This window comes from Corvus hawaiiensis, chromosome 10 (genome assembly GCF_020740725.1).
Source record: "Corvus hawaiiensis isolate bCorHaw1 chromosome 10, bCorHaw1.pri.cur, whole genome shotgun sequence".
Taxonomy (NCBI): domain Eukaryota; kingdom Metazoa; phylum Chordata; class Aves; order Passeriformes; family Corvidae; genus Corvus; species Corvus hawaiiensis.
In genome coordinates, this window is record NC_063222.1 from 17971268 (window position 1) to 17995712 (window position 24445).

General features: G+C 43.8%; 1 protein-coding gene across 6 annotated transcripts in view; it reads right to left on the reverse strand.

Moving 5' to 3' along the window:
• Positions 1-24445, reverse strand: part of LOC125330721 (LIM domain containing preferred translocation partner in lipoma) — a 333960-nt gene that overhangs the window by 80028 nt on the left and 229487 nt on the right. For all 6 annotated transcript variants that reach the window (XM_048314233.1, XM_048314227.1, XM_048314228.1 and 3 more), the window contains one exon: positions 3761-3884. In XM_048314233.1, coding sequence (XP_048170190.1) covers positions 3761-3884 — 124 coding nt within the window. The remainder of the gene's footprint in view (positions 1-3760; positions 3885-24445) is intronic.

Consider the following 24445-nt stretch of genomic DNA (forward strand, 5'->3'; position numbering starts at 1 on the left):
GGGTAGTAACTCCACAAGTCACTCTAGAAACTACAGGCGGGTAAGAGACATATACCAAGGATTGGGGTGCTTAGGCTTATTACAGTAGTGTGGCCTTAACAAAGTTAAGTTAGGCAGAATACCCAACATGCACGTTAAACTCCTAAAAATTCACAGGAATTTTTTTTTAAATTATTATGCCTAGTGCTGTTTCCATGCTTAAGCACTGCCTTGCCAATGGCAGCTAGAGGATTTCCCAGCGACGGGATCGTGCTGCTGTGATAAGTCCTGGCAACACACAGCTGCCAGCTGTGATCTTGCTGCTCCCAAGCATCTCTAGCATGCTGCTCCTGGCTCCCACCACACTCCCAGGCTCCCCAGGAGGGCAGTGTGATCCATGCCCTGCCGCCAGCTGTGTGTGTTTGTGTGAGCAACTAGTGCCTAGAACAGTTCCCCCAACTCCAAAACCACCTTCAGTGGCCTCCACCCAGGAAGCTGCAGAGAGGTGCAGTGAGCACAGAGATGGAAGTGCTGGCTATCCTGCTCCTCAGCTCAGCTCACTGGGTCTGCCAGCAGTACCAGACAGCATTTCCAGGGCAAAGAGACTACTTCAGTGATTCCTACTCCTCTTCCTTCCCAAGGAATCTTCACCCTGCCCACTGCTGGGCAGATTCTGCTGACTACAGAACCAAGATGGCTTGATCGAAAACCAGAGATATGGCGAGTGAACTTGCAGAAGAAAGTTGGTTACAGAAAAGATCCCAAAGTGCTGGCAGACCAAGTAAAATGACCTTTCTCCAGCCTGACAGTTCAAATGTAATTATTCCAATAAATTATTTTCACGACTTAATATATTAACGCCTTGCAGCTTTCTAGCAAGGTTAATTAGATTCCTCAATTCAAAACCTATCTGCTCTTAAACAACTTTTAATATGCTGAAAACCAGTTTTCTAAATTCAAACTAATAAAAGTGATTAGCTGACAGATATCTGGTATGCTACAATTACCATGGCATTTAGACCTCAGGCATAAGATATTTAATGCAAATCAGAGTCAGTGTCTCTGCCCATTTGTCCTTTTTTGGATTATTTGATCAATGTGCCATATGAATCCTGTACTGTCCACACTACCATGCTAAACAACTAAAGAACAAGGGCAGAGATATTGGTTGAGACAGTTAACCAAAGTTGAAAGACTCTTTTTTTGCCTCCTACACTTAATTTGTTCTTTCCACATGAGCACGAAGTTATTGAAAGGCACTGGCTGACAGCTCAAGTAGAGATGGGTATTTAGTTCTGACATAACCAGAATTAGTACAAAACTCCCAGCCTGCACTGCCATATCAGAAACCTTCATCCACTGTGACTCCTGAGACCCGGGAAGCAGCCTGAGCTGGAACAAACCTAGGAAGATGAGGGAAGCCTACCTCTTTGTACCTAACCATAAAAAGCAGTTGTGCTCCAGCATTCTGTATTTTCTTAGATAGATACTGCTCCCAAAAGGCTGTATGGGGCCCAGCATGCTTAGAAAGCCGAGCAGATGTTTAGCCCAACACATGGTTCTTTGGCACATCAGGAATGCCAAGGCTGGACACCACCTCAGAGACGAATTTCAGTGGCACACAGTGCAATTAGAAGATCAATCAGGCGCAGTTTGTAATTACGTATGACCTGCCCAGGGTCTAAGGCTGTTGTTTGATTTTCCCACTGTGCATCATGCATGATTGTTCCATCTTTGATCATGCTACTGTTTATATAAATAACACTGGCAAAACTTCTGAGTGCTCTGAAGCCTCCTTTCCATTTTCTCGTCTCCTGCTGAATTAAGAGCTATTGGCGTGGCATTGGTCTGACCTCCCATCTGATAGCCAAATTGATGACCTAACACCGAGAGACTTTATGTTCCAACCCTTTCAGCTATGCATCCCTTTTGGATAAAGAAACTTTGATGTACCACCCTCTCAAAACAGAGCAGAGCAATCTTAGTCATGCAATATTAGTCTGCAAAATCCGAGCTTTTCAGCTTCATAAATACAAGCGGTAAACAAAACTAAAGCATCACTTCAGGAAGCAATTTCCGAGCTGTGAAGAAAATTAATCACTAGAACGGCTTATCAGGGTAGGTGGTTGACTCACCATTGCTCGAAGTTTTTAAGATAAGATTAGATCTTTATTTTTTTTTAAAGTCATGATTCAATCATGTTTCTGGGAGAAACTGAGAGTAGGATATTAGGCAGTATAATGGCAAGGTCCCTTCTGACCTTGGAGACTGTGAATCTTCTCTGTTTATCTGCCTGCCTTCTTGGGCTAAAAGGAAAACTGGATGGGCTTTGGTCCATCAACCAATTCCTAGCACACAGTTCTGCATTAAGAAAATTGCTGTAATCAGATCTCATGCTTCAGGGCTTCAGCCATTTGCCTGAAGAGGGCAGGAAAAAAGTTTCTCCCTCTTGCCTGCTCAGCTAATGGCTAAATACATGTTATGTTTATTTGGCTGTTGCTTCGTGTTTAAAACATCAGAGAGTGAACCCAAATAGCAGAGATGAAGTCAAACACAGCAATGCAGAAAATGCTCCCTGGCTATTTCAGTTAGCCATTCCTGCTCACACCTCAGATCTGTGATAGTCATCAGCTCTGATGACTATCGGTATTTACAGAGAAGACATTTTGGGTATTAGGGCACGGCCCACAGAAGGTAGAAAGTACTGAGAGAGAATTGGGACTGATACTAACCCCACCTACAAGGGTAATGTTTGTTTGATGAGAACACCGTAACCTTCTCATATTATCAGATCCTTGCCACTGCAAGATCCTTGTTTGTTAGTGAAACCATGGTCCCACCCACTTTTTGATTAAACCAGACCATGAAAGTTTCTTTAAGCCAGAAATGTTTTGGTCCAAGCAAACTCTACAGCAAATAGACCTGGGGGCAATCTAAATGAAGTTTTTAAGAAATGATGAAATAAAGGAAGATAAAGAACTCAAAATGAATGGCCTGCCCCAGTCTTTAACTCTACAAACTACAACAGTTTGTTTCATAATAACATTATTACCCAAGCCTGTAAGAAACTAAGCACACAGGCAGATGCATCAATTGTGCCCAAGACTCTTGACTTCAATGCAGAGTTCAGAGGCCTTATCACTTATGTTTCATGTAAAGGCAAGATATAATTCTACACCTATAGATGCCTAAGATAATTATACTCTATACCATTTAAGAAGGAAATTAGATGCTTATCTTTTTCCAGGCAAGGAAGACGACACTGTTATGAACCAATCAGTCCAGATTTGTCTTACTTGTACTTGATGGACCCAGTTCTGGGTCCCCATGTATAACCAACCTGATTGACTCAAAATGGATTTCCTTTTAATCTATGCCAGCACACAGAAAAAGAAGATCATGCCTTGGAAGCAGAACACATTTACACTGCCAGATTTTTCTGCAGCTGCAATGAGAAGGGATGGGGCAGGCAGGCACGACAGCGACCGCACCTGAATTCAGACTGGTAGCCTGGAATTGGGGACAGATGGTGTGAAAATGAACCAGACACTGAAAAATTCAACTTTATATCCAGAAAGACTATAAACATACAGTGAGTGAGCATGAGATTTATGCTGAAATTAGAGAGGAATTCCTATGGATGATTACACTTCCAGCCCAAGCATGGAAAGCACATCCATCAACATGAGTGTCACTACGTTACCAGTGCAGCTGTCAGGCTTCCCATTATTGAACCCAGTAAATACAGAAGAGGGCCACGAACACTTGTGACATGGCTCACCAAAGTAGTCATCAGAGGGAGGATTCTCCATGTCATACAGCATTTTCTTGGTCAGATGTTCCAGCTCATCCTCAGGCCTGAATGCAGGAGTGCTTGATGCAGGTCCAGAGCTTGGATATCCACTCTGGAAAAAAAAAAGCACAGCCTGTGATGTGATATAATAGCATTCACACAGAGTAACAGGGTATATTGGCTGTTCAGTGTTGAACTTCATTCTTTGTCTTATTTATCTTGTTTTTAAGACCCAAGGGATTCAAGCAAGTAAACACCTCACTTATTGTAATGAAAATGGACTCTGAAGAACATCCAGTGAAGTGCTATATATATCCTCCTAGAATGGGAAGTATCCTGTGCCTCATAATTAGATGTCTACTGGGTAGCACATAATAATAAATAAAGGAGAAAATTATTCTAAGAATAACTTTATACAATTGTTCTCCAAAACTGAAAAAGGCTTTGGAAGCATTTAAGTTCGGGCTTGATAAAAGTTTCCATCACTTAACAACACAACATAAAGACAATGCTACAGTGGTAGAGTATATAGACAGACAGGCAATCCTAAGATGCTAGTTATGTTTTCTTCTTGTTTGTTTTGACACAAATACTACTGTTAACATTAGTGAGATCAGGAGCTGGTCCACAGATTTTTAGTACTAGATATACAAAGGTTTTAATATGTGTGTAGAAACTGAGATCTCTTGGCCTTCATAAGCCAACAGCTGCATACAGTATTGGCAGCCTGTCTCAGAGTCTTCTCCCTGGAAAACACCAAAAATATGGCATATTTTGAGAAGTACAGAAATAGTTTTATGCCTAGAAGTTTCTTAGAAGAAGCTAAGTTTGGTGTCTGTAAGGAGAAACTCGGTCATTTCAGGATTAAAAAATGCTGACACCAGCTATCCTTGTGTGCACTGCTTTCTTGAAAGACTTGCATATAAAAACTAACTTATTTATAAAACACATCATTTCAGTAAAGCAAATTATTCCATTGATTAATTGCTGCCTACATCAAGTACTGGCCCTTTGATATGAAACAAGGAAGTGTTTTTCCATGCTCCATAACTACTTAAATGGCAAGAAAATATAAAATCACCGGAGCAACAATACACTGACCACTCATAGAAACTACATCTGACATGATGAATCTTTATTGAGCCACTGATGTTCAACAGAGAACAGCAGCTTTAAAGCACTGCACTTCAAGAGAATTAACTATGTGCTTTCATGCTTTTTTCTTTCAAGCAAGAAGGAGATTTCAAATGAGACATCAATCAATACAGCGAGGGTCTCAGAATGGCACTTTGCAATAATACTTCAATCATCCACTCCCAAAACCCAAACACCTGCATGCTCCTGACCCTGTCATACTTATTTTTCTAGGGTCCATGCTAAGCTGTGCCATCACCCTTCTCACTTGTTGGCCTCAGCAGGTGCCTGTGCTCCCTCGAAGGACTGGATTTGCTGTACACACATTTGATGCAGCAGCTGCACCCACTGCCTGCCCAAAAACTACTCTGTAGCAGAGTAGCAGCAGTTCACAAGGGAGAGGGGTAGTATGGTCCCCTGGGAAAAAAAGTGTACCTGGAATAAGCCCCAGGCTGGATGAATTTCCCTGAAGGGCTGTGCAAGGTCTGTCTGCCATACATTCAGCCTCCTTGACTGAGAATGCAGCCTGGACCTAACATACATTCAGGTTTTCCCACAGATGTTTTCTTTCTTTTTGCTTATGATTTCTTTCTGAACAACATTTAAGGATTTTGTGCATTTTGCCAGGAATTCTAGTTGCCTAGCAGTTGTTCTGAGGAAGCTGTTGAACATCTGGAAATGCTGAATGTCCCCATACAGAGCAGTAACCGTTTTTGTACAAATGCAACTATACTGATGTGTTTGGGTTGCCACAACTTACTTTTTCACATGGGAAGGCAGGCAGTATGGTGCACTTGCATTTGCCTTCTAAGTCGTGTCACCTCTGTGGGATTTTGGTGTGGAGAAGGACATTCATATGACTAGAAGTTCTAGAAGCAGGCATTTGACCCAGAACACCCAGATTCCCTTGACCAGTGCTTTGTGTCTTTTTTTAGAAGGGATAGTCTACAACTACTTCATTAGAAATAATATGTAGCATAATCCTAAAAGAAAAAGTTATTAATAAGTCAGTTAAAGATGTCAAATGTAAAACATTTAATCTTGGAACAACCTGTTTTTTCCCTTTGCTCTCTTGTTCCTAAGAGCTGATCACGAATCTTGCCTGAACATATATTTTAACACAGCAAGTGCAGCCAAGGATTTATTAGCTTGAGAAATCAATCTGGCAACTGATCTTCTAGATGGTTTTATTCCAGGTATTGTACCTATTTCAGTTTCCATGCAGAAAAGAACAACCATTGCCATTCCATCAACAGAGACTCCTTTCCTAGACTTTGCATGGGGAAGACAGCACGGTCTGAAGCTGATGATGGCCCCCATCCCTGTATTTCCCATTAGTCTTCACCAGCCTCTTCTGCTGGGCTCTGTCCACACATCATCTGAAACACTGCCTTTACCCCTGGGCCCTGTAATATAAATGGACCAAAACAGAAGGCACAAGCCACAGTCTGTCCACAGAAAAGGGCAGTGAGGCACATGGAGCTGAAGTGATTTGCCCACCATCACACACGGGCTCTAAGGCAAAGACAAATCCTGCATCCAGGCTGCTGGGAGCCTCACGCCTTCCAGCCTCACACACAGCCCACGGGGGCTGTACCTGGCATTGCAGACCTACACTGAACACTCTGCAACCCAAAGCCACTGCACCTGCAGGCCACCACCAGCCAGGCTTTGGCAGGAGGCGACTGAAGCCTCTCCCTCTTTTGCATGCTGGCTTCCCACACCTCCCAGCTGGGGAGCCCTCCATGCCTAATTTACAAGGGCTGGACTAGGCCCTTTAAAATGAAAGACCAAAATCTGCAGATTTTCAGTTTTGTCTGACTCTCTCTGGTTTTGGAGGCCACACTGTCTCATACACACAATAAATGGGCTGCTCTCGTATTTTATCTACATTGCACTTTTCCAAACCAGGCAGATTGCTTATCCAGTACGCAATGTCAGCAGAAATAGCAAATACCAACCACAATGTTATGAGACACTTTAGCTTATTTTGACTAAAATGCCATGCTTTTTTGACCAGCATTTAAGTAGTGCTAGGCACATCTTTTTCCTCCTGCCATGGCACATGCTGACTACGTGCCTCCAGGAAAATGCATTTCATGCAAATGAACGTGCTGTTGAGTTTGCTGGGACATGCACACACGCAAACATAGAGAGAAAAGTGTATCCATAGTCCAATATAAAATGCTTGTTTCAGCAAAACAGTTTCCTTCCTCCTCCTTTGTTAGGTCAGGGTAAAAATACAACTCTGGCTTTCCTTACAAAACAGAGTTGTGGTGGTGTTGTTTATATGAAACTTCCTCTATTTTCTCCTGATCTATACAATGATCAAGGCTGTCTAGAAACTCAATTTGCTGTCTGATCTACGAGTTAACTTCATTCTCTTTTCTCCATGATGCCTCAATGCATACAAATATCCACTTCCTTAGCTCAACACAGCTCAAAGATGGGAACTGCGTTGACTTGCAGACCCGGAGCACCACTCTGTCTGGCTAACCACAGGAGCATCAGTGATGATAAAATGCCCCATGAAAATGGAAAAGAGCTCAGCAAAAAGCTGGCAGAAGGGACTATGCTTTGGAAGCACAGGCACCAGAGTCCCTCCTTTGCTACTGTCATCAAACACCAAGCAACTTCAGGGAAGAGAAGACTGCAGAAGAGCCTCAGGAAGAGAAGAGGATTGCAGTAGCATGTGCAGATGCAAAAGCATTCCTGAATAAACACTGTACTGCTTAGCTGGGATGTTAAGGAAAACACCAGCACTCCCAGGGTTAAGCCCTGTAGCAGAAAATAGCTTCATGCTACAAAGGAAGTGAGCTAATTGCTTGTGCCACTATCAAAACGCTGCAACAACATCTGTCTCATCTTCCTTAGTAAAGTTCAGTTCCTGAAAAGCCAGGTCAAAAGAAGCAGTCGTGTGGAATCACTGCATAATTATTTTGGTACATGAGGCTGATACTTGTCTCAGTGCTTCCCTGGCACATGTTTTCTACTCCAGACCTGTCTCTGATGTAAGGACTGCCCAGAAAAGGGAGCTCTGCAATCAGTGTGGTGCATTCGCAAACAAGAACCTTCCCCATCCCCACATAAATATTTACCCAGATGGGTAAAAACTGCAGTGCAAAATCTGCAAAGACATCTGAAGATGATGCTGTGATGAATGCACCATCATTCAGAATGCACTGTATGTGGTCATTTTTCTTGTCCATTTGCAAATATTGTAGAAAAAGCTTCTTCTCTCTGAGTGAAAATCACTTCAATTACATGTTCCCAGTTAAAGAAACGTGGAAATTATCTTCTTTTCAGAAGGTAGAATTAGCCCAATTTGGAATTGAAAGGCGGCCAGATATATCTTTCACGGATAGTTACTTTCTCTTCATTTTTTTCCTCCTGGTTCATCTGCATAAAGTTAGTCCTTTCACTTCACTCACCAAAACTAATCATCAGTTAAATAGTATTGCAGCATTGTTTTTTATTCAATGGTTTGACAAAGACCACACTTTTTTGTTTAAGTTATTGACTGTCCAAAACAATTGCAAACTTTCTGAGCAAGAAATCCAGCATGGTGCCACATCTCTCATGAGTTGTGCTCCCAAGGAAGTACCAAGATTGCCTACAGATATAACACAGTTTATAATTAAGGCCAAATCTTACAGAGGAGATATGCTAGAAGAAAATGTTTTGATTCTTGATTTATTTTCCCAGTGAAAGGTTACAGCTGCCAGAGTACATACACATTCCTGAAAAGACTATTTTGCCTGGAATCCCTGTGGCGCGCACTTTCCTGGGTTTACTCCTGGTCAGAGGATAACTCATCAAGATCTTCTGAAGAAGCTGCCCTGCATGAGGAGATACCCACTGACAGCCAATGCTCTCCAGCCCACACCAGAAGACCAATATCACAAGTCTTGGGCTGCCAGGAGAGAGAGAGCTCTTCTGGGACATGCCAGAGTGGGACAAGCCACCAGTTCCCTCACTGCCTACCTGCCCTGCCATCCCTTCCCACAGCAAACCAGCAATACAGAACATGCAGTTCTGCCAGCAGAACACTCATTTGTTTAACAGTGCCTGGCTTTGAAATAGGACAGTTTTGTAACTCTTTCAAAGCTCTAGAGGATATTTTTCTTTATTTTTAAACTTCATTATTGCAACTGTATCCTCACTTAGCTATCCATGCACACTGCCTGTTCTAATCCTGCTAAGCTCTTAGTTTCAGTGATCTCTTGTGGCATTAAGCTACACAGAATTTGAGTAATAATAACAATAAAAGTATTTTCCTCTGTTTTAACTTCACAGCCTGCAATTTTGCAAAATTGTCTCTTTTTTTTTACACTCTGAAACTGGGATGCAGACAGGTAGGAAGGGGAGTTATCATGTTGAAAGTTTTAAAAGACAATAGAGCCAGAATGCAAAATCACTATAGAATTGAGAAGTTTCCTGGACTTCTGAAAATCAGGCTGCTCATACAGATATCTATTTTGACTCACTAGAGCAGAGCTTTTAGCTTACAGTCACGAACCCAAAATCTTGGTCTTTGTGTACTGATACTGAATTCAACAGGATCACCATACATGCACCCTAATTACTCTGTAAAATGGGTTTAACAATATTTCTGTCTTAATTAATCACTGCCTGCAGAGCTGTCCAAGCTTCTGCAATGTAAGTGACTACACAGAGACAGAACATTTTATTAAACATCAAGCACAGTAACAAATGAACATGACTGTTTTGTCCTTGGATTGTTCTATGCTATTATATGTAAACAGACTAAGTAGCTTTCTTTGCTATTCTTCATACTCTCACTAATGTTTTGAATCTAGAAAGACTGGTTACTTTTGCTAGGTATTATAAAAACTGGATACTCCGTAAACACCACCATCTGCTTCTTGCTTCTGCACTGAGCATGACAGTGTTAAATGACACCTTCCACTGCTATTCTGGCAAGTCCTTGCTTCTGCTGGACCTTGTGGACTGTCTAACAGCAGATGTGCTAGATTTTTATGAAGCAACATTGACCATTTCTCATTAGAAAAAAAACCAACAGTGGCTAGATCTCCAAGTAATAAATTTTTTACATGTTATCTCAGGAAACAGCAGATTTAAGCTATATTTCACATACAAAATGCTACATTTTAATGTCCCATTGGTGCTTAAATGTATATACAGAAACAAATGCAGCAGCGCCTGATCTTGCCTGGGGCCTCTTGGCCCTATCATTACACAAATATACTTCACTTGTCAAGGCTTATCTCGTATGAAAAGGGGAGCAGGCTGTTTTGTGTTTTTCCATTGACTCCGCTTATTTTGGTAACAGACATTTTAGGCACATTAAAAAAAAGCCAGGAACTCAAGGAACAGCTGGATGGTACTACTGAGAGGGAAAATGAGGCACTACCATTATACCCATATGCAAATGAAGAAATCGCACCATTTTAGCCCTATGGTTTTGGCTGGAAGAGCTCAGTCTGCTCCATAAAATTACATCAGGAGGTCCTATGCTTACTTGTCTATTTGTTTCAAGATCAAAGGCTTTATTCTGCTCTAAGCTGCTTGCCTTGCCACATCTCTCTGGGCTCAGAGTCAAGCACTCTCTTACTCCCATGGATCATCACCAGCAGTAAAGACCCTACAGGCTGCTTATCAACTCCCCTCCTCTTCCCATCATAATACTGTGGGCTTCCAGGATGGCCTTCAAAGCATTAATTAACTAAGCATTATATTTACTGCTATCAACAGGTCAAAATCTGCATTTCAGAGTAGGAGCCATAAGCTCCTACTGCATTTCAGAGTAGGAGATAACAGTCTCAAAGCTTTGAGTCCAGAGCTGCACAGCAAAGTGCTGTACAAGAGTTTGAACTCACTTCTTGACATCTTGGCTATCGATCCTGGAGTGCTCAGTGCATCTAGGGCTCCTTGCCTGGTCAGGTGATGAGCCTCAAGACCTGTACAGGGCTCCCTTGTGCCAGTCCAAGGTGGCACTACTGAAAGACATCAAGCTGTGGGGGGCTCCAGTGGCAGTGACTGGCACTTCAAGGCGCGGGTCACAGTCTCACCACCAACCAAGCCATATTCCCATCTAATAGGACAAGCACAGAGGCAAACCTAATAAAAATGGCAATGCTTCAGTATTCATACTGATGAAAAGAGATGTATTTACTGACACAGTACACAACTCGCCCAGATGATTCACTGCCACAGTGAAACAACTGCAAGAAGCACCTTCCCTCCAAAGCCTACCCTTTCAGAAGCACCCTTAAAATCCAAGGAAATGATTGAGCTTTGCCCTTTCTTAAGTTTTTCATTTGCAAAGCACTCCAGAAAGGCAGAGCTCAACCATTTCCACAGACAATGAGGAGTGACACGGTGTGACGGGCTCCCACACGTGTCCGGCGTGGTGACCGCAGCACCCAGGAGCTCCCCAGCACTCCCCCACCACCATTCACCCCCGGAGCTGGGGCTGGAGCCGGCGCCTCTGCCACCAGCACCACCTGCCCTGCGGTTCAGCTTTGGCACCCCGTGAAAAAACAGGCAGCCCCAGCTGCAGGGCCTTAGCAGGTAACAAACACAGAAGTGCCAGGGCATCACTTGTTTCAAAAGAAAAATAAATCTCACCATTTTAATGGTACTAATTTTGCATGTGAAACTTGCATTCATACTGTATTAACAGTTTAAATATAGCTTTCTTGCCAGATGCCAGAATAGGCTAGAAAAGATACTTAAAATATGCAAATTATGTTTCTGTTTTAATACACAAAGAAACCTAAAATCACATCACTTTCCATCACCAAGACAGGTTTTAATATAAGGTTTTTTCATGTGAAAACTATAACAGCAAACAAATGGTTAACCAAAAGTGCTTAAACCACTATCTGCAGTCTCACTTTTAGTCAGCTGTGACATGGGCCATTACACTTCCCAGGACACCAATGACTTAAATGAAGACTACATATTTTGCTTAACATTAAAAGATTATATATATAAATTACAGTTAAAAAAAAAAGGCTTCTCAGACCAGAGTGGGTTCTTGGTTCAACATCTATAGCATTGGAGGGCAGGATTCCTGAGCTTTATCCTCAGCAATATTCTTAACCAGTCTGATCCTGCACCCTGCTGTTATAAATGGTGTTCATAATGCTTGGCTGTCTCAAGAGAGTTTGGGAGTCTCAATGAACTCTTCATTACAAAATGCTTTAAGATCCTTGAATGAAAGATGCTGAATGAGTACAAATCATGACTATTATTAATTACCTTTACTAACCAAAATTGTGCCTCCTTTCATTCACATGTGCCTACATTTTGTCTTTTAAGATTATAACATCTTCAAAACAAACACTGGTCTCCCAACATGCCCCTCAGCAGTCTTGTATAAATAAAAGTAATAATAATAATATTTGAGGAAACAATAATGTGGCAAAAACAAATTACATTCTTCCTGACTCAGAAGCTTCTTCCTTATGTCACAACTAGGAGATTTCTCCATTTCACTCATGCTCTGATCCCAGAATCACCTGTTCTTTTCCTCATGTGTAGCTGCTTTCATTCTAAGAGCTTTCCTGTTCTTCTTTTAACTTTGCACAGGCCATGCTTCTTGAAGAGGTTACTGGAGAGTGCCAACCCTTTTTAACAAAATGGGCACAACTTCCTTTGGAAAGAAGATAGGGAGCTCCAAACACATCAGAGAGTTAAGCACTGAGTACGCTCCTTCATTTGAGTCTTTCAGGTGACTGAGACAAGGAAAAGGAGGCAGAAATTTAAGAGACAATCCAGACATCTGGATTCTGTTCAGGCCATCTTATTGTGCTCACCTCTCAGCCAAGGTGTGCTTCAAGGGTGACAAAAAATTTTCAAAGGGACACCTTTTCCAATGATGCAAGAGAAAAGAGAACTTGCAAATAATAATGAGAAGATTGCTACTCATCAAAGGGAGACCTCATTTGCTTGCACCTCCAGGTCTTGTGGTGAAAGACTGTACAGAAGATTATTAAAAGGATGCTGACACAGCTCAAGACAATATGTAAGCAGTAAAGATCAGAGTTCACCTCATCTCTACGTCAATTAGAGCATCTCTATATTTTATACCATCTATATGGATGGTTTTGTTGCTGAATTGCTTTATTCACTTTTAAGAGACTGAAGCTTTACTTCATTTAAAATAACTCATTCTCCTCAAGAAGAGCCCTCTGCAGGTATCTGTAGGTTGCCTGGATCTCAGCTCAGTCATCTAACATCACGTCAAGTACCATTTGCAAACATGTGTTATTTAATTCATGAGGAGCAACTGCCCGGCCCGTCAGTGTTGAGCAGACCACACTGCTACCAGCAAGCCCTGGCCTCTCTAATTCCAGCCCAAGCAAGGACAATGGCCTCTTCACAAAATTACCAGGCTGGAGTTGGTCATCACTGGTGATTAAAAACTTAGAGAACCCTTCACCTTCTTTTATATGGAGGTCCCCACCAAAAACAGGCAGTTTGCTCGCAGACCTGATGCTGCTTGCTCCCATGAGAGTCTGGGGAAGGGTTTGGCAGCCAGCTCACAGAGCAGCTGCACCCACAAGGCACTACCTGCACTTGCAGGTGCTGCTGTGATGCTGAGCAACGTCAGGCAGAGGACAGGACACACTGGCAGTAAGGAAAGAGGGGGTGAAATTAAACAGTGCCATCAGGACCAGAGGGAGCAATACTCAACAAAAGAAGGAGGAAAGAGTGAAGGGCTGCAGCCTCGAGTGAATGTCATCTTGACAACCTAAGCTCTGCTGCTTTAGAAGAGACTTGTACATGTTTCACTATCAATTACCTCAGGATAATCAGAAATAATGTTTTCAGAACAAAGCAGTGCCAAATTCTATACTGCACTTGGAGGAAAAAGGCCAGAGTAAATGCCCGTCATCTAGATTATAATTTATTTCACCCAACGTACTTACAAAAATGATCTCTCATTTGGCTCACAGCAGTAGAAATTTCTCAACAAAGTCATAATTCTCCTGTAATAGAGTCCAGGGCAGTTAAGTATTACTCAAATAAAAGCTCCAAGTCTCCCTTGAAAAACTGTCCCTGCTCAGGAATTTCCCACAATCACGAGGGAGGTGGGAGCTGAGAAAAGGGCAGCAAGAGAAGAGGAATGATTTTTCCTCAGAAAGAACCACAGGCTGAAGACCCAGCACATCCCATCTGGTGGCCAAATTGCAGCAGGGAGGCAAAGAAGCAGGGGTTATGGGCTATCAAAAAATGCTGCTGGAAGTTTCACCATGGCTATTCAATATTCAAAGGGTCTCAGCCTTCTCCTTGCAACCTGCTGGAACAGGAGTGAGTTGGCTGTTCTATTCCTGTTACAGATGCTATGAATCCTGCTTGTGCAGAGGGTGGGAGATGGCCCTTGGAGGAGAAGAGCCACAGGAGCAGAGAGGTGAAGGTCAGATCTGGAATGAAGGCTCTAGCAATGTGGGGAGGCAGACAAGGGAAAGAGCAAATTAGCATTTAGCAACACAAATATAGCAATTAAAAAAGGCAGAGCTACAAAGGCAAGAGAGAAGTGCTGATAGGAAGAGGGGAAAACCACTCAAAGGCAGCATGCAGTAAGTGATTTGAGCCAGAGTCCAGCATCAAAGGGGAGGATGGGATGAGGCAGAGAGGAAGGAGAACAAAGTGCAGCCTGGCTAGGAGCTTGCAGAGCTGGCAAGAGTCCATGCAGAGAGGGCACATGGAGATATGCACCTACCACAGGGAGAGTGGCTTAGGGAAGACTAATGTGCAAAGGAGCTGTATGAAATAGAAGAATGGACTAATAGCACCCTCAGAGCAGGGAGCAGGCAGGAAAGCAAGACCAAAGGAGAGGCATCAGTGTCAGCTGATTTTATGGAGTAATTTTCTTTGTACAGGAACTATCCATTGCTAACAAAAAACAGGAGTTTCAGTCTATGGGATTGGTCAGACGCTTCCAGACACGTGTGTGTGTGTGTGTGTGTGTGTGTGTGTTCTTGATGGGACATCAGGAAGGGTAGGCACCCAGGGCAGAGCACTACACCCTTAATGGCACTTTTGATTCTCACATGGAAGGGGTATATGGGGTTTCAAAGTCACATGATCCTCTTTTCCACTTCCCCTGCCACATGTGTGTGGGATCCCACACTTGTCACAGGCGTGCTTTCCAGCCAATTGAAAACTACTTTTAAGGCCATGATGCTCAAGATGGTAAATGGATAGGGGCTTGTGCTGCGAGGATTGTGATGTGTGCTACAGAAGTACCTATGGAGCAAAGGGCAAGGAGAAGGAATTCCCTGCTTAGCACTGGAGCCAGAAGGGTATATGGGATTCCCTAGATTCAGAGTTTCTCTACTGCTTTTCCTCATCCTCTGCTTTCCCATCAGCCTGTCAAAAAGCCCCAGGATCTTGGCAGCCAAACCAGGCTGTGCACTAAGAGAGGGAATCTAACTTCCCCAGCTGCAGCCTCTAAGGCTGCTGCCATCCTGAGGGCACAGTCACTGCGCTGACATACAGACCTAATGATCTACACTGTTCAAGGCATTAAATGCTTGAAGAAACTCACCCTGCTCAGAAGGCCATGCTCAAGATGTATTTCTGTGCCATCTTTTGTGTGAGGCTGGGACTGACTCTGAGGAGGAGAGGAAGAGCCTGATGGCTCAATAAATGAGACACTTGGGAGAGTTAGTTGAACTGACAGCTCAACAAGATACATGTTTAGTTGTCAAAACATTCCTCCATGTACAGAGATGCAGCTAAGAAGGCTGTCCACATCCATCCCGGGCTGGAGACAGGCTTATCTCACCAATTGGTCGAGCAGTACTTCATGGAGAATGGAGTGAACTGGCAGAGGTGGTGGCATGTGCAATCAGAGCTGAGGATCCTGAGGGCTATGGCTGGACACAACACTGTGCCTGGACCATTTTGATGTATTGAAAAGATCACTTTGTCTGTGAACCATTTTTGTGTCCTGTTCAGCCACAACAGCAGCAGCCTCCTTCTGTATTTTAATGATTAAGCAGCTCGCAGGTTGACTGAGCAAAGGCTGAAGGGGAAAAACAAAGATTATATATATATACAATTTTGCTGAATTTACTTGAAAAGGATGGCGAGACATTCAGATGGTGCAAATCAGAGTCGCTCCAGGGAACTCGCTGATTTACACAGCAGTGGAGAATCTAGCTCAGCATACCAAAGAGAGCTATGTACTCAGGTGTACATTGGCTGGTTGAGAGGCACTATTTGAGTCAACAAGGCTGTCCAAGCCTGGCCCAGACTAACTGCAGCTCCCTGAGCCTTCAGCTGCATTTGTCTTTCACAGAACACATGACACAGGGAGAAAACTGGCTCCCAGACTGCCAGACCAAGAGTGAACACCGCAAAGACCCCACTCTCAGGGGATATGGGTGATTGAAACCAGCTTCCTTGCAGGTGACACTCTAGGGCTTACTTAAAAAGTAAAGGTAAAAGTCTCTGTCCCCATCTGTGGGGCACATCTCAGTCTGGCTTTCATGGGCTCCTGTTACCAACTCCCAGCTCAAGCTAATGTTTTTCAGGGCCTCCTCTCTCCTGGCTCCTTTTGAGGAGCTGGCTCCCTCTTGAAGAGGACCTTCAGAGCAAGCATGCCTCCTCCACCTCCCTCCCTCATCTACACTTGTTCCTAAGAGCCATACAAATTTCAATAGCATGTCTAGAAAAACAACTGTGAACACCAAACACGTTACAGACTCCTTCTTTGCCTCAATACAGTGTATTCTCTCCATGCTTCCTTTCTGCCCCTCTGCATTAGTTTTACAATATTAAATAAGGGGCTCAGGCCCACTCCCTGTGTAGGACCCTCATCTGAAAATCACTCACACACTTTAGAGGGTTTGCAACACAGAGGATGAGAAAGTGATGCCAGCAAAGTGCTGGAAGGGATTGCCTGGGGAGAGTCTGTGATTTCCATCAGTGGGACTTTTCAGAGTAGGAACAAACAAATATTTGTGAAGAATAGCTTAGGCAGAGTTGATCCTGTCTCTGAGCAGCAGACAGATCTTCAAGTCTGTTTCAGCTTTACTGTTTATGCTTCTGTGATTGTGATAGCAGTTGTGACATATTCTGCAATGGAGTTGAGCAAAGCCAGCTGAAACCCCTATGGATCATCTTCAGGGCTGAAGCTGCTTGCAGGAAAGGAACCTCACATGCAGTGTTAAGTTACTTGATGGTTTTGTTCCAAACACTATATCAAGGAAAGTTTGTTCAGAAATGGTAAGACAAAGAAGCTGGGTCCTAAGCAGGCCCTGCCCTGCTTTTACCATCTCCAAGATGCTGTATCTCCAGCTTTGACTCCAGGTGCAAGAGACAGCACATTCAGAGCACCCACTGTATGGGCAGTAAATATTTGTGTCAGACAAACAGCCGGCTTCTTTTGTCCTGGCCCTCAGGAATGCCCATCTGGCACTCGGTGCTGAATCTCTATTAAAACCTCCCAGAAGCTAGACAGGATGCAGTGAGTCTAGCCAGGAGCATGGAAATGGCAGGCAAAAAGCATTCAGAGAATCATCATAGGTGCCCCAGACTGCAAAATGCTCCACGTATCTGTTGTGCAAAGACCCACGTGTGTCCGCAGTGGATTGAAGGAAAGAAGTTACTCCAGGAACATCGACGCAAGCTCTCCCTGCAATACCACCTTATGGGGAAAACAAATGGTGGAGGAGCTATCTAACCTACTCATTGCAAAGTCTTTATGCCACAAGACAGTATTTACTAGCTGGTACCAGACAACATTCAAGCAAGAACAGAAAGTCACTTTCCCAGTGCTCCTTGTGAATTGCTCCCATCTGTGCAAGAGAGCAATCCAAAGCCCTTATGCCCATGACAGCGCTGCAATCACACGCTCCGTGTTTTACACCCAAAATAGCACCAGTCAGACCATGGTGAGGCTCGCACATCCCATGCAGCTGTGCGGATGAAGAGGAGCCACTGGAAGTGGCTCTGGGGCTGCGGGTTGCTAGGGAACATGGCAAAGCCGCTGCAGATTTCCCCTCCGCTCGCTGGCTCTTTCCCCTCTTCCCATCTCGCTCACGCTGTGCCAGCGTCTTCGCCCCGAGAGTGCCGCTCTTCCTGTCTGAAGTGTGCAAAAACAAATCTGCCAGCAACAATGGAGCACGATTGCTTGGCATGTGTTCCTGAGGAAAGAAATCGCTGTAGCTTTTGATATTCAAAGGCAGCCAGCTGATGGGTCGGAAAAAAAATCCATTCTCACCATTTTCTCCATGTCTGTGTGTTATTTCATCCCACCTGTGCTACAGTTAAGGGTGGGTGGCAAGCCCAGGTGGCACAACTCAACAAGCTGAGTTTGTGGGAGCTGTTTCAGCTTGCAGACGGCAAGACTGGTGCCCTGAGTGTCACACTCTGTCCCCTGGACCCCTTCACTTCCCCTAATGTGCCGCTCTTTGGGAGGTGGCTGCAGGAGCCAGCAGAACTCTGCGAATGTGGCTGGGCACTACATGGTGCTCCCACTGGTCCAGCAGCCAGCAGGGCTTATGAAAAAGGGCACACAAGCAAAGCAAGGGCTACCAGAGAACCGGGAGGGAAGGGAAAAGAAACTTCTGCCTTCTTAAAAAAGAGCTGGGATAAGGAGAGACCAGTGACCAAGGTGGAAACATAAGGCTTTCCAGTATTAATGAATCTTTAAACAATTTGACTGAGTGATTAGGAAATGCAATGCTCCCTTACTGAGGCATTAGAGATTTATATTTAGATGTTGGGTGTTTTTTTCCACCCTGCGTTATTTTTAGCTACTCATTGATGCTAGGCTGGTGGTGGCTGCTGTTGGATCAATGAGGCTCTCCTGTGATGGCAGCTGGGTGAGATATGCCAATAGGAAGTGGGATATCATTCACCCCAGGATGCTGGAATCCCTGTCTGCAAGAGGAGATAGCAAGACAGCAGAGCAGTGGCTGGTTTCCCAGACCTGTACTCACACACTGAGGCTGCAGGCCTAGACAAATGTCCTTCAGTACCAACAGGGACTTAATTAAACCCTAAAAGCAGCTGTGAGGAGACACCTAACAAGCCTGTAAAACTAAGAAATAACAAGAGAGAAATGATTTGGAAGTGACTTTGAGAGATTGCTTAATAAACCCCTTTATACCAAGAAGGAATAAAATAAAGTGTGTGTTTGACCTATTAGACATGTTAATTCTGGAGACAGAAGAAGAAGCATTTAAGCTTCCTAGTAACAGCACACCACAAAACTTGGGTGTCATAACGCTCTTTGGACAAGGGGAAACTCACATGATCCCAGGGCAGACCAGACCTGCAGTTTCTACCCCTGCAGGGTTTCATCTTTGAAAGAAACCATCACCTGATGATGAAGGGGTAAAAAATCCAAGACGTGTAAAACAATAAAAGACTAAATATTATGTCAAAAGACTAATTTCTTCTTCACTCCAGGTAATTTGTAATTAGACTGCTTTGAGATAGGAGGATTTATGTTTCTTCCTAAGAACAGAGCCTCTTACACAGTATGACAGCATGATCTCTTATCTCAGGACAAACCCGGCAAGGATGGTCAAGGTCTCATCTTGAACTTCGCTCAGCAGCACAGCAGCAGCACAGCAGCAGCACGCCAATATGCAAATATCTTCCGTGGAGTCATGTTATGTATCACGTGTTAACCTCTCCACAAACAAGGATGAGTCTTATTTTACGAGGGAATACAAAAAGCTGAATGCAAATACATGCCAGTATATCGGAATTCCTATAGAGAAATAGCCTTGCACCACTGTGTCATCCTCCAGAGACCCTGGAGCAAGACCTTAAAAATGAGAAATAGTGCTAGCATCTCCTAGAGAAATTGTGTGAACACTACTATCCCACCTTCATTTCCCCTTTAATCTGCATTTCAAAAATTATATTCACCTGCAGACACATGCTAGGTTGATACATGTCAGGCACACTTTATTCTTCAGTTCAAGCCATATGGTTCTAATAATAGTGGCTAATAAAGGAAGAGTATGTTTTCACTTGTAATTTTTCAAATCTCATCAAAAAATGGTACAACACAGAACACTGCAGACTGCAGCACAGCACATGTGCTCAGTCACATTTTGCACTGCTCTGCACTTGCTCTGCTAATGGCCCTTAATTAATATACACAACCAACTCAGTATCAAGTGCAAAAAGAAAGTGGTACAACTCTGTGTTTGAAGAAATGGTACCTTAAATTAAAACAAACAATGCAATTGCAAGTTTATTAAAAGTGCATTTTGGAATCAGAGCCCTGCAGCAGACTTTGGAAATAGGAAGGAACAGAGGACATAAAGTTATCTAATGGGCTTTTGGCAATCTTTTCACATCAGAAATAAATTTCCCAGTAATGACAATTGCTCAAGGCCAACCTTGACATCTTGGTCTTGGCATATCTCAATAACCTCTGTAGTTAAAATCATCCATTGGGCACTTCCAGGAAAGACAGGCACTAGAGGAAAATCAGCAAGTCACAACTATAGCTAACTCAATCAAGTTTAATGGAAAAAAAAGGCTGGGACTGGTATTAACACCCTGGTCTAGAGGTAGGGAATTTCCAACTAATTTATTGTGGAAAAAAGTATCATTCACACAGTCATCCACAGAGTACATAGTGTAAACATACTGCAACAGAGCATTCAATATAATAGCCTGGCATCATCTGACCCCAGATGAAAGAGTAAGAGGATATATTTACACTGCACAAGACTCCAGCCTCCAAGAATGCACCTCAAGGCAGCAGCAATGTGATCTTTTAGCCAGCAGTGTCCTTAGCCTGCCACAAGTGCTGTGCCAATCTGCCACAAAAGCATAGGTGTGTGCAGGCAGGCTTGCTGAGGGAGCTGGAGCAGGGATAGCAATCCAGCACGCTCTGTTCCACTACTGAGGCACTCACTGTCTTCCAGCTGCCTCCCACAACTCTGAATGAGCCTGAGGGCCAAGCAAAGTCTTCCAGGTGACTTTTTGCTTATGGAAGAGAAAGCCAACAAGCCACAGAGAGGCTGAGCTGGCAGCTGCACAACGAGCTGCGGCAGACAGGTGTCCTTGGAGAGCCCAGCAACGTGCACGTGGCAAGAGAGGACATACAGACTCAAGAGTCACAGCTGATCTCTGGGCTGAGCTAAAACCATGTTCTCTGAACTCCAGAAATCCTACAACGAACACAGGCTTTCTCCAAGGGACAGAGGCAAGGCATAAGGCCATGCCAATGGCACAGTTTTCAACTAAAAGCTGAGACCATCAAGCCTAACTCAGCACTTAGAGAGGTTATTCCAGGGGGCCTAAGGGACACAATCTCCACTGAGGTCCATCCCATGAGTCTGACTTGACTGTACACAAAAAACCTTTTCTCTAGGGGCTTCAGAATAAATAGGATCAATTTTCTTATTAGGTATTTGTCTAATTGCTCGGGGTGTCACAAATTTTAGTGCAGCACTAAACATTAATTCCCATCTTACTGACATGTTTATTGTCTCAGTTCTTTGGGAGCTGAAGTCTTATTTTTCACCTCATGGGTTAGGAGACCAAAAGACAGCGGCAAGGGAAAGAATAAGATAACTATCTGCCTTCTCAAGCAATTGTCAGTTGTCTCTTCTCATTCAGAGAATCCAGCTGTTTGCTGTACATGCATAATCCTTTAAATACAGGTAAGTTTCCATCTGTGGCAGAGATATTTTGCACAAAGTTAATGCCAGAAGCTTACACTCCTCTTTTAGGGGTCAGATCTCTTGATACCCATGACCTCTACTGAAAAGCATCCAACAGGGGACACCTCTTGTTAACATCACAGAAAGAATCATTAAAAAGCCAAGCCTTCTGAAAAGGGAGGGGGGAAAAAATCATGTTGCTAATAATCTAAACGGCTCATTTCAAATTATGCTTTTTTAGTCCACGATCTATTTTTTCTCTTATCAGCAGCTTTTGAATTTTCAGACCAGATCCCCGCCAACACCTGCTCTCCCTGCTCAGTGAGTACTAGTGCTAGCACATAGTACTAGCTCTAGTACGAGACCTAGCTGAAGCACACAGTTCACGGCTGCCTCCACTTTGTATCCCATGCACTCTCCCAAAGCTGGCTGCTGTGTTTTCAGCGACCTGAGAAGAAATACTTGTTCCCTTCGTAATTAGGATTCACAGTAAATGCGGGAAGCGAAGCAAAAAGAACACAATGTTCAAAGCTGCCACTCATGGTTAAATAATTAGTCAATATTACGCTCAAATGCTGCCTCCAGTGTTCATGCCAATCTGTACAGGGAGACATTTGTCCTTACATTACTTTGGCGCCTTGTTTCAGTAATTTCTATAAGCTGGCAGTCTGGCCTCAGCAGAGAATGGGTCACACCACTTCTAATTCAGATAGATTACTAAACACAAACAAGAATGGTGGGAGATTAAAGGTGGTGAGGTGTTAACAAAGCTTTGGTAAGAAATAGATGCAAGAAATCCTTTCCCCTGATTTTTATAAAGTGGGCCTTGTCTAAAAACAAGGGGCTAATAAGCTGATAACTAATGCAGAACCATAATCCTGTTTTGCCTACATGTTCTGCTATAGTTACACACAGAGAAGTACTATTGGCTCCCAATGAGAGGGATTTGGTTGCTTCTCCTCACTGCATAGGAACCCACATCTTTGCTTACCAGTCAGTAATACTATGGGTCCTGGTGGGATTTTGAAATGCTTCCCCAGTCTGGAAACTGCAGTTTGCTGGGACACTGCTCCATCTCCATGTTCACGTTGCGCCTCCCAATGCAACCTTTACCGTGGCTATATTTTTCCCCACATCTAGTGTGCGCTAGAAGGATTTCCTGACAAGAGGAGTTGTGATGGCTTATAGCTGATCTAGAGCTGAACTTGATTCTTTTGGAGTGCTAGGTGATGCCTGAATGAATGCTGCTGCTTGTCTAAATAGGCTAACTTAGAAAGGAAGAACAAAGGATTTCATGAGCAATAGGAACAAGTACAGACCAACTCCTGGAATGTTCCTGCGTCACCTGCACACTCATTCTAAAACTCTTCCATCAAATGAATGGAGACTGTGTAAATATTTAGCTTAATTGCCTAGCAGCTGCCTGGCTCATACCTGGTTAGGCTGAGGAAGTTTCACTTCCACCTCATGCCACCCAAAGGCAGGAGTGCTACAGACATGAATTTTCACTCTGTTGTAAAATAGAAGCAGGAAGAAAAGCCAGCACCTCTTCCAGCTCTGCTGAACCATGAAGCCCCTGCTGGGAAGCTGTCCACAGGGAACAGCATTATGATCTTAGGAAAAATTTTCTTCCAATGCTTTCACCAAGACTGAACTCAGTAAGGGTCAATAAAACAGCTGCACACAGCAGATGAGGCAACAAATAGTGATCTGCAGCATGAACAAGCCCAACCTAACATCAGCTCTTTTTTATAACATTGGCTGCCCCTGGAAAGGAGACACTTCTCCCTGATCTTTGCCTGGTACAGAGACTGCTCTGATTTGGGCTACTAAAAGCATTGCTAATAAAACCAAGAGCATCACTGCTAAAACCAAGAGTGTGTCTCACAAGCAGGCCCTGCAAAAGCATCCAGCCAGCTAAGTACAATTCTAATTTATCAGATGTCTGCTGGATATGGAGACTAAGGAGCACTGTGCCAGGGCCTGGACACCCTGCCCAGCCTTTAACACCATGTGAAAGAGGGGAGAGAGCAGAAACACTGGTAAGAGGACTCTGAAATTATTCATTTTGTCTGAGTTTTACTATGCATGCCTGACAGTAACTTCATTAATCAGATAGCTCACATCTGGATGGCCACCCTTCCCTGGCTGCTTCATCCATCCACACAGCTTGCTGGAGGAAAAGACAGTGGGATGGGATCCAAATTAGAAACTATTTATGATTGCTGAAGTGGAAAATTAATTGCTTTTCTTCCCCTTCTTCCCCCATTCTGAAACACCCCTCCCAGGGAAATGTGTGCTAAGAAGTCCTTGTGAACAAACACATGGAGAGTAACAGAACAGGGTCCATATGTACCAGCAACCAAAAATAAACTGAAGTCTGAAATCCACACAGTCAAGTGGATTCACAGTGTCTATCTCTACACCACAGTAACAGATGGTCAGTGAACTGTTACAAGACAGACCAAGACTAGTTAAACAGATGGGCAGTATTATTTTTATACTGGTTTATAAGCGAATACTTAAGTTTCCCCTAGGTTATCTGAAATACCATCAAAGAAGCACCCACAATACCCATCCAGACAAAACCAAATTCTATGAAAGCTTCTGCCCAAGGAAGGCACTGAGCTTCTTACGGCTTTCTGCTGATGCTGCTAGTAACTGTGGCAAAACCTTCAGAGTTCAGGAAGGACAGACCGAGGCTGCACACCCCTGGAAGCCCTGCTGGGATGGCCCAAGGCTGCACGCCTCTGGAAGCCCCTCTGGAAGCCCTGCTGCTGCCGAGGGCAGCTGGGGCACTTGCTGTGCTGTGGCGGCCCCGCAGAGCTCTGTCCAATGCTGAAAGAGCTGTGGCAGCAGCGGTGACATGTGAGCCACAGGGCTCCTGCGACTGCATCCA